Source organism: Rhinatrema bivittatum, chromosome 2 (assembly GCF_901001135.1).
Source record: "Rhinatrema bivittatum chromosome 2, aRhiBiv1.1, whole genome shotgun sequence".
NCBI lineage: Eukaryota > Metazoa > Chordata > Amphibia > Gymnophiona > Rhinatrematidae > Rhinatrema > Rhinatrema bivittatum.
In genome coordinates, this window is record NC_042616.1 from 820532634 (window position 1) to 820550418 (window position 17785).

The following is a 17785-nucleotide window of genomic DNA, read 5'->3' on the forward strand; positions in this document are numbered from 1 at the left end:
GAACAAGGCATCAGATGTGTCGTCACTGCACAGGTATGAGGTGACAGTCGTGAAGTGAATGTGAGCCTGCCAAGCAGTGCCAATGAGTGAGAATGCCAAGAAGGGCATTTGATGTACATGCATGCATGACAAGGGAACAAGGCATCAGAGGTGTCGTCAATGCAGAGCTAAGAGGTGACTAAGTCTTGAAGTGAATGTGAGCCTGCCAAGCAGTGCCAATGAGTGAGAATGCCAAGAAGGGCATTTGATGTACATGCACGCATGACAAGGGAACAAGGCATCAGAGGTGTCGTCACTGCGGAGCTATGAGGTGACTAAGTCTTGACGTGAATGTGAGCATGCCAAGCAGTGCCAATGAGTGAGAATGCCAAGAAGGGCATTTGATGTACATGCACGCATGACAAGGGAACAAGGCATCAGAGGTGTCATCACTGCAGAGCTATGAGGTGACTAAGTGTGCCAATCAGTGCCAACAAATACATATCAGCACGTCTGGCCACTGGAGAGCACAAAAGAGCAGGGGGGGGGGCGCCCATGTGAAAGCACGAAAGCGCAGGTCAGCACATGAGAAAGCATCATCAGGTAAACCTCTAAACCCATCAGAGAAAGCAAAGGTACTTCTCTGAGGTAAGGGGACTCAACCTGACGTTAAGAAGAGGGTGGGGCTGGGGCCAGATATGCAATAAACGGGGAGAACAGGAAAAACTCACTTCATGCGGTGACTGGTCTTTAAATTAGAAGAGAGAAAATGAAAGCAGTGGTGAGAAACAGAAAGGAGCATCTCACAAGAGGGTGGGGAAGGGGAGTCCTCGGGTCCCGACCCCCCCGGGACTCACCTCCTCAGACAGGAAGGCTGGCTCTCCCATGCAGGCATTAGCACAAGGCCCAATATTGAGAATGCTGTCACACACCTGAAACAAAGGAGAGCCACACGGTTACTCTGGGTAGCCAGGGTTCAAATCCTGCTGCCGTTCCTCAGGCAAGTCACTTCACCTCCGAGGTAGGGAAATCCCTACAGTATCTGAATGCAATCCACTCTGAAATGCTAAAAAGCAGAATATACATACATAAAGGATCCTTCATCTCCTTGTGGAAATGATGGCTCTATTTGTATTTGATTATAGACTATTTTGCATAGCTGTATACTGCATTTGGTGCTACTTTGCTTGACCTGAAAGGCAGTAAATAAACTTCAGATTTTACATTACATTTGGATGTTCTACTACCATTTTTTCGCTGACCACCTCCAAATTTACCTCCCTTTAGGTGCTCATGGAGAGGAGGCATCATCATCGATAAGGCAGGCAAAAAAAAATTGAAAAGATGTCTGCCGCACAGACAAAAAACATAATAAAAACCTTTTCAAATATGTACGAAGCAGGAACACAAGACTCTCCATACTGGTTCTGATCAAGGGTCCATCAAGCCCAAAAGAAAATTATTCCTTACCTGCTAATTTTCGTTCCTGTAGTACCAAGGATCAGTCCAGACGGTGGGTTATGTCCCCCGTCCAGCAGATGGAGTCAGAACAGACTTCGAGGGACGTCACCAGTATAAGCCAGTGCTCCCTCTGCTGGAGCTCAGTATCCCGTATAGCAAAGCCCAAAGGACCCGAAAGGGATTGAATCAAGTTACTCAACATACCTGAAAGACAGGCACTGAACTGCAATAACAATGAACCGCCAACGAGCGGTAAGAACCCAACTTGTAGAGAGCTGTGCAACATAGAAACAAGGCACAAACAGCAGGTAATAGAAGATATCGACAGGCATCAGAACCGAGCAGAAGCAGAAAGATCCCAGAGTGGTGGGCGTCTGGACTGATCCTTGGTACTACAGGAACGAAAATTAGCAGGTAAGGAATAATTTTCTTTTCCCTGTACGTACCAGGATCAGTCCAGACGGTGGGATGTACCAAAGCTTCCCTAAACCGGGTGGGCCCCTGAAAGCCCTGCTCGGAGAACCTGGGCACCAAAGTGTCCCATGGAGGACGACGCCAGGTGCAGTCGATAATGTCGTGAAAAGGTATGCAGCGACTTCCATGTCGCTGCTCGGCAGATCTCCTGGGAGGAGACGGAGCGAGATTCCGCCCAGGACGCCGCCTGCGAGCGGGTGGAATGAGCGATAACCCCGCTAGGCGGAAGACGGCCAGCTCCAATGTAGGAGACCGAGATCGCCTCTTTAAGCCATCGTGCAATCGTTGTCTTCGAGGCCTGACGCCCCTTCTTCGGACCGGACCAGAGAACGAAGAGATGATCTGAGAGCCGGAAATCATTGGTCACCTCCAGATAGTGACGCAAGGTGCGCTTGACATCCAAGAAACGAAGAGACCTAGGCTCGCTGGGTCCAAAGGACGGAAGTTCCACCGTCTGATTCAAGTGAAAAGACGAGACAACCTTCGGAAGGAAGGAAGGTACGGTGCGCAGGGAGACTCCGGAATCCGTGAACCTGAGATAAGGCTCCCTGCAAGATAACGCTTGTAGCTCTGAGACACGACGCGCAGAGCAGATGGCCACAAGGAAGACCGCCTTTAGAGTCAGATCCTTGAGGGTCGCCCCACGTATCGGCTCAAAAGGTGCCCCGGACAAGGCTCAAAGCACCAAGTTGAGACTCCAGGAGGGACAAGGATCCCGGACAGGAGGGCGCACATGTTTGACCCCCTTGAGGAAACGGGCAACGTCCGGTTGCAGGAGAAGAGAGCCATCCGCGCGCACGAAGGAACTCAGGGCTGACACCTGGACTCGTAGGGAATTATAGGCGAGTCCCTAATCCAGACCATCCTGAAGGAACTGCAGAATCGACGGGACAGACGCCTCCGTGGGTCGGATCCCCCTGGAAGAACACCAGACGTCGAACGTTCTCCAAACTCGCACATAAGCAACAGAAGTAGAAGACTTCCGGGCCCGCAGCATTGTAGAAACTACCGCCTCAGGGTAGCCCCTGCGTCGAAGGCGGCGCCGTTCAAAAGCCATGCCGCAAGACAGAAGAGTTCGGCCTGGTCGAAATATACTGGACCCTGGCGCAGGAGCCGAGGAAGATGACCGAGCCGAAGCGGGCCGTCCACCGCCAGCTGGAGAAGGTCCGCAAACCAGGGCCTGCGCGGCCACTCCGGAGCGACGAGAACCACAGGACCTTGATGATTTTCTATCCTGCGGAGCGTTTTGCCCACCAGGGGCCACGGAGGAAAAACGTAGAGCAGCCGACGAGTCGGCCACGGAAGGGCTAGGGCATCCACCCCCTCCGCGCCTCGTTCCCTCCTGCGACTGAAAAACCGAGGTGCCTTGGCGTTGGCGGCCGTGGCCATCAGATCGAAATGCGGTGCGCCCCACCGCTGAATCACCAACCGCATCGCCTCGGCGGAGAGCTCCCATTCGCCGGGATCCAGTTGTTGACGACTGAGAAAGTCCGCCTGGATATTGTCCACTCCGGCGATGTGAGAAGCTGCGATCCTGACTAGATGCCTTTCCGCCCACTCCATTAGGGGGGTCGACTCCAGGGAGACATGTTTGCTCTTCGTGCCTCCCTGTCGATTGATATAGGCCACCGTGGTGGCATTGTCGGAGAGGATTCGTACTTCCCTGTTCCGGACCAGGGGAAGGAACAGCTGTAGTGCCAGCCGCACCGCCCTGGTCTCCAGACGGTTGATCGGCCAGGTCGCCTCTGTCGGGGACCACGTGCCCTGTGTTGCGCTGCGGTCGCAGACGGCGCCCCAGCCCACGAGGCTGGCATCGGTAGTGACCACCACCCAAGTGGGCACATCGAGAGAGACACCCTGAGCCAGATTCGTCGGTATCAGCCACCAGTCCAGACTGTCCCCTGGCGACAGAGGGGAGAGGAAGGATCACCTGATAATCCTGGGACACCGGGTTCCACCTGGAGAGGAGGGACGCCTGCAGAGGGCGCAGGTGCGCAAAAGCCCAGGGCACCATATCGATGGTGGACGCCATCACTCCCAGCAACTGAAGATAATCCCGGGAAGTGGGCTCCTGCAAAGCTGAAAATGACAGACATGCTCCCGCAACGACTGAGCCTTGTCCGGACGCAAAAACACCTTGCCCTGCAGCGTGTCGAAGCTGGCACCCAGGAAGTCCAGGCGCTGAGAAGGAACCAAAGAACTCTTGGCGAAGTTCACTACCCATCCCAGGGATTGTAGGACCTGGACCACCCTGGTCACCGACTCGTGTCCGTGGGCAAAGGACTTCGATCGAATCAGCCAATCGTCCAGATAGGGATGGACAAGTATCCCGTCCCTGCGGAGAGCCGCGGCGACGACAACCATGATCTTGGTGAAGGTGCGAGGCGCTGTCGCTAGACCGAACGGGAGAGCTGTGAACTGGAAGTGCTGGCCCAGAACCTTGAAGCGGAGAAAACGACGATGCGCCGGCAGGATGGGAATGTGCAAATAGGCCTCCGTCAGATCCAAGGAGGCCAGAAATTCCCCTCGATGAACCGCTGCAATCACCGAGCGCAGCGTCTCCATGCGGAACCGGCTGACTCGCAGAGACCTGTTGACTTCCTTGAGATCGAGAATGGGCCGGAAGGAACCGTCCTTCTTTGGCACGACGAAGTAGATAGAATAATGACCCGAGCCCACCTCGCCGAAGGGGACGGGGGCAATGGCTCCTATGCCCTGAAGACGATCCAGAGTCTGCTGTATCGCCGCCCGCTTGAGGTCCGAGCCACAGGGGGAGAAGAGGAACCGGTCTCTGGGAGGACGGGCAAACTCCAAAGCGTAGCCGTCCCTTATAGTGTCCAGAACCCACTGGTCCGCCGATATCCTTACCCACTCCCCGTAGAAATCCGCCAGGCGACCCCCTATCCTGGGCGTGGGGGAGTGGGGGCATCTGGCATCATTGGGACGACTTTGGTGGAGGAGGACCCTGTCCGGAGCCGTCACGGGCGGAGCGGCGCCCCCGAAAGGACCGAGACCAGGTCTGGGGTCTGGAGGAGGAGGAGGAAGCCCGGGTCCCCGGCTGCCTGTACGACCTGTAGCGTCTCTGCGCTCGGGTTCTAGTCCGGGTAGCCGCAAAAGCCCTGGAGGGTCGATGTCTGTCTTCAGGGAGTCGGTGAACAGCATTCTCCCCGAGAGATTTGATAATCTGATCCAAGTCATCTCCAAACAAGAATTTTCCGCGGAAAGGCAAGGACCCCAAGCTCGACTTAGAGGAAGCATCCGCCGCCCAGTTGCGGAGCCAAAGGAGCCTCCTAGCTGCCACCACCGATACCATGGAACGCGCCTGTACTCGGAAGAGATCATATAGGGCATCGGCCCCATAGGCTATCGCGGACTCCAGGCGGTCAGCCTGCGCGGCTTCGTCCGGTGGTAACGCTTGAGAAGTCAGCAACTGTTGCACCCACCGGAGACTGGCCCGCTGAGCCAGTGAGGTACACATGACAGCCCGCATGCCCAAGGCGGAGACTTCGAAAACCTTCTTCAAGAATACCTCCAACTTGCGGTCCTGAGTATCCCGGAGCGCTGTGCCGCCCGTGACCGGGATCGTCGTCCTCTTGGTGACCGCCGAGACGGCCGAATCCACCTTGGGAACCTTGATAAGATCCAAGTAGTCTTCTGGGAGCGGGTACAACTTCTCCATAGCCCGAGTGACTTTAAATGAGGCTTCAGGGGTATCCCACTCCCTGGTGAGAAGCTGCAGGAAGGACTCATGGATGGGAAATGCCCGAGGCCGGGGACGAAGGGCAGCGAGAACCGGGTCCCCCTTTCTGGCCGATGTGGTGACGGCGGGCGCCACCGGGAGCGGCGGATCCGGAGGAGGATCAAGATCCAGTTCCAAAAGGATCTGCTGTATCAGATCATTCAGTTCGTCCCGCTGGAAAATCCGGAGTGCCAGCGGGTCATCCCCTTCGGAAGGGAGTTCCGAGAGCGCAGGGTCCGCGGGATCCGGTGAGGGTGGCGAGATCGGTGCCGCCGCTCCCGTGGCAGGCCGAGGACGCGGAAGAGGGGCTGGGGCCCCGGCCACCGACCCGACCAGGTCAGGGGGCGTCCCAGGAGGGGCCACAGGCACCCGAGGAGTCTTTGCCGGTGGAGGGCGAGGGCCCAGGTCCCCGGGAGCCCCCAAACCCTGAAGGTACGCACTATGCATGAGTAGAATAAACTCAGGTGAAAAACGAGGCAAGCTGGGAGGGGGGTCCGAGGGAGGAACCTCCGAAGGCCCAGGATCGGGCAAGCCCCCCTCCGGGGATAAATTCGGAGGTGAGACCTCCCGAAAATCCCTCCGCTCGGTCACAGCCTCCACAGCAGCGAGGTGCCGCGAAAGCAAAATGGCCGCCGTTCCCGCCAACGGCGGCGAAGTGGCCGGCCCGCGCCGCCCCTGCCGGGGGGAGGGGAGAGAGGAAGAAACGTCTGCCGGCTGCGAGGTGCCTTCCCCGCCCGGGAGGCACCTCGCGCAGATCCCCTCCCTTGAAATCCTGGACCCCGGCTCGCCGCAGGCCGCGCATCGAGACGGCCGCGGCATTCGCAAAAAGTCGTCGGGAGCGGCAAAAACCTCAGGGGGGGGGCCAGGAGCACTAAGGAGGTGCCGCGGGGGGGCCGGAGGGCCTGCACAACCCGCCAAAGGGATCCCTGCAGCGCCGAAGAGGACGCGAAAAATAGGCCGCAAAGCCGCGGGATCGCCTGCCCACACGTGGGAGCCGGCCCACCGGCAACCACGGGGAACCAACAACCTGTGAAGAGAAAAAACCCTGGAAGGAAAAATCAACACAGGGGAACAAAAACAAACTTACCCCAGAAACGGAGGAAGCAACAGAGAAGGAAGCAAGCGAGAAGGCAGAAGACACGCCTCCAAACAAGAAACCTTTTTTTTTTTTTTTTTTTTCAAAGAATTTAACTTTAACTTGATTCAAATAGCTCAAGACAAGAAAACCTGGAAGAAGAAATAAAGAGAAATCCTGAAAAAGAATCCAACCAGCCTGGGGAGACCGTGGATCCCCCAACTCTCATCTGCTGGAGTCAGAAAGATACTGAGCTCCAGCAGAGGGAGCACTGGCTTATACTGGTGACGTCCCTCGAAGTCTGTTCTGACTCCATCTGCTGGACGGGGGACATAACCCACCGTCTGGACTGATCCTGGTACGTACAGGGAATATCCTGTTTCCAACAGTGGCCAATTTAGGTCACAAGTATCTGCCAAGTACCCAAACATTAAATAGATTGCATTACTGCTACCTCTCAGTGATAAGGACTGGCTTTTCCCTAAGTCTACTTATTGAATAACAGTTTATGAACTTCTCTTCCAGGAACTTGTCCAATTTATTTTTAAATGCAGCTAACTGCCTTAACCACAAGCCCCATCCGATACAAAGAACTGTGCCTCTTGACGATGTAGTTATATTCTTTATTTGTAGTAAACAAGTTCTCGTTTACGATCTAGTATGTGAAGCGACATCTCCCCCTCATGAGACAAGGGAATAATGTTAGGAGCAAAACTGATTAATTGATGTGAAACGCTAATACAACTTTTGGTAGAAATTTGGGATTAGTGCGAACGACTAGTTTATCAAGGAAGAATTGAAGATAATGAGAATAGTTTACTAGAGCTTGAAGTATATTAATACTTCATGCCAAAGTAATGGTACCAGGTCAGGTACTTCAAAGGAACTGAATCTAGAGGCTCCAATGGAGCCCTCATCAGCTATATCAGGATGACATTAAGGTCCCAGGGAACTGCTGGATTTTGGAGCAGTGGTTTAATCTTTAGAAGCTCTTTGATGACCCTTGAAATTAGGAGATGGGTTAATATTGAAGTATTGTCCATTGGATCGTGGTACACTGCCATTGCGCTCAATTTAACGCAAACAGAAGATATGGCCAGACCAGAAGCTAAGGTAACAGTTGTCTAGGCTTGCAGGTATAAGGGTCTAAGGCATTTTGGGAACACCAGCTGGAGTAACGCTTCCATTTAAATGCATAGTTCTTTCTTATAGCTGGCATTCACACAGCAAGAGAATGTCCTCTACTTCTTTTGGAAGGGAGAGACCTGCAATCACTTCATGTTCCATATCCATGTATATCAGGTGGAGTGAAGTAAGGTCAGGGTGAAGGAGATGGCCGTCATGTTGTGCAAAAAGAGATGGACTGGCTCCCAGAGGAATTTGGGGATGTAATGAGAGCTGTATTAGATATGCACATGCAATTTGACTCAGCCACAATGGAGTCATGAGATGGAGTGATGAGAATCATCAGCGCTCAATCTCTAATGCGTTTTTGCACAGTCTTTGCAATAAGTGGTAACAATGGAAAAGCCTGCTGCCCAACCGAGCAGAAATGTGTCTTGTGCTTTCCTTAAGGGACTCAGTAGGCTGGAACAGAGTTGATCAAGTTTGCAATTGGTTTCCGATGTGAAGAGATCGATCTTCGATTGACCCTACAACTTGAAGAATCTGTTCGCAGTGGACCAAGAGGCTACTTGTGTGGCAAAAAACTGTGCGCAGTCAATCTATCATCAAGCCGTTCTTCAAGCCAGGAAAGTAGGTGGCATGGAGAATGGCTTGATGACTTATTGCCCACTGCCAGAATTTGACGTGTCTCCTGGCATAGAAGCCTGGAACCTGTGCCTCTTTGCATGTTTATGTAGAACATGGCAACTTGATTGTCTGTATCAAGATTATTACAAAAGGAATGGAGAATAAAACAGAGAATATCGTAATGCCTCTGTACTGCTCCATGGTACGACCTCATCTTGAGTATTGTGTGCAGTTCTGGTCACCACATCTTTAAAAAGATACAGAATTAGAAAAGGTACAGAAAATAGCAGCCAAAATGATAAAGGGGATAGAATAACTCCCCTATGAAGAAGGGTTAGAGAGGTTAGGATTCTTCAGCTGAGAGAACAGACAGCTGAGGGGAGATATGGCAGAGGTCTACAAAATAATGAGTGGAATGGAACAAGTAAAGGTTAATCAGTTGTTTACTCTTTATAAAAGTACAAATACCAGGGGACATATGACGACATTCCTAGGTAATACATTTAAAACTAATAAGAAAAAATATTTTTTCACTCAACAAATTAAGCTCTGGAATTCATTGCCAGAGAATATGGTGAAAGCTATTAGTGTAGCTGCATTTAAAAAAGGTTTAGACAAATTCCTGAAAAAGTCCATTAATTATTATTAAAGTAGAGTGGCAGAAATCCACTGCTTATCCCATGAGAGAGTTCATTTTTAATTTTTCTAGATGAAGACAGATGCTTAATAGCCTAAAATTCAGGATAGGTCTTAAGCCTCCCAACTTTTTTGGAATGAGGAGGTATTGAGAATCGATACTGCGATTCCTGGGGAGATCAATCTCAATCACTTTTTGACAGTGGAGAAACTGTATCTCTTCTCATAGTTTGGTTAGTTGTGAAGGATGGACCACCTCAGAGCTGCACTGAGACAATATTGGGGTCTAGGGATCTAATTCTATGCTTTGAAATGTGTGTGAATCCTGCCACCCACCAGTTCAAGATTCTCCAGAATACATATTCTGGATGGGCTTAGACTCTGTTTGCTGAGCAGTTTTAGTTTGATGCCATTCTCTTGGGCAACTGCAAATTAGAATCTGTTAAGCGGGTTGTCTAGGTAGTATTGCATCGGCCGAGGGTAGTATGGTCTCATATACATAATATGGACATTTGTGCAGGGTCAGATGATGCACTGTGGTCGCTGTATTCTGTCCTTTTATCTGTGCTAGAATTTTGCAACGTTTATTCTGAAAAGGTTATTCCACCAGACACAGTAGATCTGCCAGTCTTCTATGCACATCTTTGCAAAAGGAACTCACTTGGAGCCATGCCATTTGCTGGGCTCCGAGCAATAACGCTGATGTTCTGGTCAAGGTATCAAAGAATACATCTACTACCCAGAGGAGGTGACAAACCACTCCTTCTAAGTCTATTAGCAGCTGCGGAGAAATTACTTCCTTAGATTCTGATTGAATAAATGAATCGAGATCCCTTACACAGTTATGGATGTACTGCAACATACAGATTTGATGATGTGCAATGCAGAATGCTATTTTTACCAAAGTTACCTAAAAGACCATGGTCCTTTCCCAGAGGCAAGTTTGAATGAAGCCTTGTCTTTTTAGATTTTAGAGCCAATTCTACAACTACCGACTGATGACATAATTGGATATCATACCATGGCAACCTCTATATATGGAATTGGAGGTCCAGTTTTCTTGTGGCTGTAGCAATCATTGTTGGGGTTTCCCCACATTTTCATCTGGAAAGTGTCCAGGAAGGCATGGGTAGGAAAGGTCACGGATTCAGAAGGGACATCCAATATGTGGAAAATATTCATGACATTCACTTGTGGATCTGAATCTATCCATGCATGGAAGTAAGTGACTTCTCCATCTTTTTCACAAATTCTAAATATGATAAATCTTTGGGTGGCGCAGTATGATCTGCTGGAAGAGGAAGCAGTCCGAAGAAATTCCTGTTGAATTACTTGGGGATTCACCCGGTGATGAACAAAGGTGATTCATGGGGATTGAGGAGATGATGGCCGATAGGATGGGAGTCATGACGAGGCCAGATAGCTCTATCATATCTCTCCTCAGCTGTCTTGTCTCCAAACTGAAGAGCCATAAACTCTTTAGCTTTTCCTCATGCAGGAATCGTTCCATCCACTTTATCATTTTGGTTGCCATCTTCTGTACATTTTCTGATTCTGTTATATATTTTTTCGGCTGCACTGACCAGAAGTGCACACAGTTCTCAAGGTACGGTCACACCATGGAGCAATATAAAGGCATTAGGAGTCACCATTCAGGAAAAGGATCTTGGTGTCGTCATGAAAAATATTTGAAATCTTCCTCTGTGTGTGGCAGTAGTCAAGAAAGCAAATAGAATGCAAGGAATTATCTGGAAAGGAATGTCGGCATAGATTTTAAAATAAAAAAAAAAGAGAACAGAGACTAGGGATGAATGGCTCACTTTCTCAATGAAGAAAGGTGAATAGTGGAGAGCCCCAGGGATCTGTTCTGGGACCAATGTTTAGTAACATATTTATAAATGATCTGAAAATAGGAAGATTGAGGTGATCCGATTTACAGATGACACAAAATTATTCAAAGTTGTTAAATCACAAGAAGATTGTGAGAAATTGCAAGAGCATCTTGTGAGACTGGGCATCCAAATGGCAAATGAAATTTAATGTGGACAAGTGAAAAGTGATGCAATTAGGGAAGAGAAACCCAAATTAAAGCTACCTAATACAAGGTTACATATTATGATATTCTCTATTTTATTCTCCATTCCTTTCCAGATAATTCCTTGCATTCTATTTGCTTTCTTGACTACTGCCACACAAGAGGAAGATTTCAAATATTTTTCATGACGACACCAAGATCCTTTTCCTGAATGGTGACTCCTAATATGTAACCTTGTATTAGGTAGCTTTAATTTGGGTTTCTCTTCCCTAATTGCATCACTTTTCACTTGTCCACATTAAATTTCATTTGCCATTTGGATGCCCAGTTTCACAAGATGCTCTTGCAATTTCTCACAATCTTCTTGTGATTTAACAACTTTGAATAATTTTGTGTCATCTGTAAATCGGATCACCTCAATCTTCCTATTTTCAGATCATTTATAAATATGTTACTAAACATTGGACCCAGAACAGATCCCTGGGGCTCTCCACTATTCACCTTTCTTCATTGAGAAAGTGAGCCATTCATCCCTAGTCTCTGTTCTCTTTTTTTTTTTATTTTAAAATCTATGCCGACATACAATTTATTATACCATATAGCTCGTCTTGGTCTAACACTCTGTCTATTGTCAGTTAGTATCTAAAATCCATCAGTACTTGGCTTTCTCATAACCGCTTAAAACGTAACACCTCTAAAACTGAAATCGTACATCTACCTACCATACACCTCAACTCTTCCTGTCGACTTCCATCTCATCTTCGAAAATTTCTCCATTCCCAAAACAACTTGGCCAAGAAACCTAGGGGTCACTTTAGATTCAGACTTGTCTATGTCTTCTAATATTTCTTCAGTTGTAAAAAATTCATTTTACAAAATTCACTTGTTAAAACTAAAACCATTACTGTATCCTGATGATTTTGTACTGTTCTAGAAGCAGTAATTCTGACTGGACTAGATTACTGTAATGTGCTATATTTAGGGCTCCCTGACATTGCCCTGACGATTTTGTACTGTTCTAGAAGCAGTAATTCTGACTGGACTAGATTACTGTAATGTGCTATATTTAGGGCTCCCTGACGATTTTGTACTGTTCTAGAAGCAGTAATTCTGACTGGACTAGATTACTGTAATGTGCTATATTTAGGGCTCCCTGACGATTTTGTACTGTTCTAGAAGCAGTAATTCTGACTGGACTAGATTACTGTAATGTGCTATATTTAGGGCTCCCTGACATTGCCCTGACGATTTTGTACTGTTCTAGAAGCATTAATTCTGACTGGACTAGATTACTGTAATGTGCTATATTTAGGGCTCCCTGACATTGCCCTGACGATTTTGTACTGTTCTAGAAGCAGTAATTCTGACTGGACTAGATTACTGTAATGTGCTATATTTAGGGCTCCCTGACATTGCCCTGACGATTTTGTACTGTTCTAGAAGCAGTAATTCTGACTGGACTAGATTACTGTAATGTGATATATTTAGGGCTCCCTGACATTGCCCTGACGATTTTGTACTGTTCTAGAAGCAGTAATTCTGACTGGACTAGATTACTGTAATGTGCTATATTTAGGGCTCCCTGACACTGCCCTGATGATTTTGTACTGTTCTAGAAGCAGTAATTCTGACTGGACTAGATTACTGTAATGTGCTATATTTAGGGCTCCCTGACGATTTTGTACTGTTCTAGAAGCAGTAATTCTGACTGGACTAGATTACTGTAATGTGATATATTTAGGGCTCCCTGACATTGCCCTGACGATTTTGTACTGTTCTAGAAGCAGTAATTCTGACTGGACTAGATTACTGTAATGTGCTATATTTAGGGCTCCCTGACACTGCCCTGATGATTTTGTACTGTTCTAGAAGCAGTAATTCTGACTGGACTAGATTACTGTAATGTGCTATATTTAGGGCTCCCTGACACTGCCCTGATGATTTTGTACTGTTCTAGAAGCAGTAATTCTGACTGGACTAGATTACTGTAATGTGCTATATTTAGGGCTCTCTGACATTGCCCTCCGTCCACTCCAACTAATACAAAATGCTTCAGCCCATCTCCTTCTAAAACAAAAATCAGAGACCATATTACTCCAACTCTTAATACCTTGCACTGGCTCCCTGTGTGGCAGCGAATCCAATACAAAATTTTGACAATTATCCATAACATTTTATATAAATCTTCTGCTATACGGTTATGCTCCACTCTGCGCAAATACCAACCCTCTCGTCATCTCTGTTCCAGAGATAAGTCTCTTACAAGTCCCCAGGATTAAAACAGCAAGGCTTGATGTAACTAGAAAGCGTGATTTTTCAGTCACAGGCCCAATCCTCTGGAATTCAATTCCTGACTCCCTTAGGCTTGTATCCAATCTAAAAGAGTTCAGGAAAAAACTGAAAACTTGTCTATGTTCTGTTGCGTTTGGCAGGTTTCAAAGCAGCTTGATCCCATCCTACCCCCTTTCATGAGGCTTTTCTAGTTTTAGTTTATTGACCCTTTTATGTTTGCTGTAATCTGAATTTGTTTTATTCCTTGTTTGATTTGTTTGTTCTATGTTTTAATTATGAATGTTTTACTTTGTAAACTGCTTAGACCTACACCTAAAAGATTTTAAATAAATAATAATCAGTTCTCAATCTACAATAGGACATGGCTTCCTAACCCATAATTTTTAATTTCCTTAGGTACTTTGTCAAACACTTCCTGAAAATCCAGATACATTGTATCAACCAGCTCACCTTTATCCATGTTTATTCACATCTTTAAAAAAAAACAAACCTATAGCAGACTGGTAAGTCAAGACTTTCCTTGGTTAAATGCATGGATACAGATGTGCACAGCCCCATGACCCTCCCCATCATTACAACCCATAAGTGTGCATTCACAGCTGGGTGTGTGAAGGTAGGAACTGGCAAGGCTTTGTGTGCGCTCACAATTGTGACCCCCCCCAACTCTCTGCAGATGGAAGGGGGGAGGGAGGAGGCTGCGACTCAGCCTGAGGAAATGGGTACGTGGTGCTCACTGCAGCCTGTAACCCCTGCACACATCTGTATCCTTCCCCCTCCTCTGTACAGGGGATTTCCCGTTTCCTGGACCTAGACCGACAATTTCTGTTCTCTCTGTGGGTGGAGCTCTGTCTTCCTGGATACAAACCTCAAAGGAATACGTTGCCAGTTGTGTACCAGACTGCGCCTCGCTGCCGTACACCTCAATTTCATCAACTTCGTCCAGCATGGAGGTCTTGCCACCTATTACACAACAAAACCAAAAGTCAAGCAGCCTGTGAATTCCTCCAGACTCTCCCCGCACTTTACACCCCACCTTCTCATCCTGTCACCCACGCCACATTATTTCTGCCCTTCTTCCTCAGCACAGATTTTCCTTCTCCTATTCCACAAGCGCGCTCTCGCTCTCTCCCCCCCTCCCCCTCAGGACAGACTCTATCCTCCTCTTCCACAAGCTGCTCTCTCCTCCAAATCCTGCGTTCCACTAAGAATTAAATCTAAAATAGCTCCCTCTCTTGTTGGTTACTGAGCCAATTGCTCCATGAAGTAATCATTTATTACACCCAGGAACTTTGTGTCTCTAGCAAGTACTAATGTTACATTTACTCAGTCAATATTGGGGTAAATGAAATCTCCCATTATTATTGCACTGCCAAATTGGTTAGCTTCCCTGATTTCTCATACATTTCATCATCTGTCTGACCATTTTGTCCAGGTGGACGGTAGTATACTCCTATCACTATACTCTTACCCAACACACATGGGATTTCTACCCATATAGATTCTACTGAGCATTTACTCTCTTGTATGATCTTTATCCTGTTGGACTCTATACCCTCCCGGACATAAAGTGGCACTCCCTCACCAAGTTGATCCTCCCTATCATTGCGATATAATTTGTACCCTGATATAGCACTGTCCCATTGGTTATCCTCCTTCCACCAAGTCTCTGTGATGCCAATTATGTCAATCTCATCATTTGCTGCTATACACTTTAACTCTCCCATCTTACTTCTTAGACTTCTGGCATTTGCATACAGACATTTCAAAGAGTGTTTTTTGTTTGTATTGAGAACCTGCTTTTCAGTTGTTAGGGATAATTCGGAAATTATTAGCTTCGGTGATTTTTTACATATAGGCACATGGACTAGGTTTGCTTTTAATGGAACTCTCCGTTGGGATGCCCTAACTCTACTGTTTCATTAGGATCCTTCAAGGATACATTTCTCCGAACCATGCACTGCTGAGTGACTGTCGGCTTTTCCCCTTGTTCTAGTTTAAATCAGGGAAATATGCTCTTTGCGAGAAGTTCCTGTGAGAACGTGAGCTGCAGTGTTCTGGATCAATTGAAGTTGGTAGAGAGCATTTTGTTGGAGACCAATAAGCAATGCATTGCAGTAATCCAGACCGCTGAAAATTAGAGATTGAAGAATTGTTCTGAAATCATTGAAATGTAAAATTGGTCGAAGTCTTTGCAACATGTGTAGTTTGAAGAAGGAATTTTTTTTTACCAGAATGGATATATGATTGTTCATGGAGAGACGGGAATTGATAATTACACCAAGGTTATCCACTTTTTTAATGATTGGAAGGGGAGTGCCATTTAGATCAAGCATGGGAGGAGGACCATAGTTAAAGTTAGGGATGGATGACGGATAGATTATTTCAGTTTTGGCGGTGTTTTAGGTGATTATGTGAAAGCCAAACTTTTATTGTATTTATGTATAGTAAGTCGAGTGAGAGGGTATAGGACACAACCAACATGGATTTACCCAAGGGAAGTCTTGCCTCACAAATCTCCTACTTTTTTTAAATATATGAATAAACATGTGGACAAAGGTGAACTAGTAGATGTGGTATATTTGGATTTTCAGAAGGCATTCGAGGCTTCTAAGAATACTAAAAAGTCATGGGATAGGAGTTGATGTCCTTTTGTGGATTGCAAGTTAGTTAAAAGACAGGAAACAGAGTAGGATTAAATGGTCAGTTTTCATACTGGAAAAAGATAAACAGTGAACTGTCTCAGGGATCTGTACTTGGACAAGAGCTTTTTAATATATTTATAAATGATCTGGAAAGGAGTACGACAAGTGAGGTGACCAGATTTTTAGAGTAGTTAAATCTCAAGCGGATTGTGATGAATTGCTGGAGGACCTTGCAAAACTGGAAGATTGGGCTTCCAAATAGCAGATAAAATTTAATGTGGACAAGTGCAAAGTGATGCATATAGGGAAAAATAACCCTTACTGTAGTTACACAATGTTAAGTTTTTCTTAGGAGTTACCAACCAGGAAAGAGATCTAGGCGTCATAGTGGATAATACATTGAAATCGTTGGCTCAGTGTGCTGTGGCAATTAAAAAAGCAAACAATGTTAGGAATTATTAGGAATGGAATGGAATGGCAAATAACGGAAAATGTCATAATGCCCTTGGTGAGACCGTACCTTGATTACTGTGTGCAATTCTGGTCACTACATCTCAAAAAGGATATAGCTGTACTGGAGAAAGTACGGAGAAGGGCGACCAAAATGATAAAGGGGCATGTAACGGCTGCCCTATGAGGAAAGGCCAAAGAATTTAGGGCTGTTTAGTTCGGAGAAGAGATGACTGTGGGGAGTATGATAGAAGTCTACAAAATCAGGAAAGGACTTGAACAAGTTAGTGTAAATCGGTTATTTACTCTCTCAAATAATTGCATCAGTAGCATGGGATCTTTTTAGTGTTTGGGTAATTGCCAGGTTCTTGTGGCCTGGTTTGGCCTCTGTTGGAAACAGGATGCTGGGCTTGATGGACCCTTGGTCTGACCCTGCATGGCAATTTCTTATGTTCTTATAGAAGGACCAGGGGGCACTCCATGAAGTTAGAAAGTAGCTCATTTAAAATAAATCAAAGAAAATTCTTTTTCGCTCAGCGCATAGTTAAGCTCTGTAATTCACAGCCAGAGGATGTGGTTAAAGCACTTAGTCTAACCGGGTTTAAAATAAAAAGATTTGGATAAACTCCCAGAGGAAAAATCCATAAACTATTACGGTAATTAATAAGCAATAGTAGCTTATGATTTAACTAATGTTTTGGTACTTGCGACTTGGATTGGCCACTGTTGGAAACAGGATGCTGGGCTTGATGGACCCTTGGTCTGACCCAGTACGGCATATCTTATGTTCTTATGTAGATTTTTGGCTAATGCTGCAACTGGTATTTGGTGATTGTCAATTTGCATAAATTGAGATATGCAGGATGGACTGCCGCATTGAAGAATGATGGACCTCAGTTTTGGATACATTCAAGATTAATCTATTGTGTAAAAGCCATTGCCTGATACTGGAGACGCAACAGGAAACAATTTTAGATCTGATGTTCCATGATTAGTTGGCCTCAATAAAAAACTGCATATCATCAGCATACAACCAGTATCATGTAGTGAGCCCAGCCAAGAGTTTGCCGATAGGGGCCAAGTAGATATTAAATAATACTGCAGATGATGCTGAGCCCTGCGGGACATCGGTTGAGAAGGGAAACCATGAAGATGCGTTAGAGCCTAGTTTCGCCTGTTGCTGACTATCAGAGAGGTATGAACAGAACTACTTTAAACCTGTTCACAAAATTCTGCACTCTCTCAAATGG

At 46.7% G+C, this 17785-nt stretch overlaps 1 protein-coding gene across 1 annotated transcript in view; it reads right to left on the bottom strand.

Moving 5' to 3' along the window:
• Positions 1-17785, bottom strand: part of LOC115083418 (cleavage and polyadenylation specificity factor subunit 1-like) — a gene marked incomplete in the record, with an annotated part of 265845 nt that overhangs the window by 136174 nt on the left and 111886 nt on the right. The window contains 2 exon segments of the mRNA XM_029587223.1: positions 837-911; positions 14309-14403. Of these exon segments, the coding sequence (XP_029443083.1) occupies positions 837-911; positions 14309-14403 (170 nt within the window).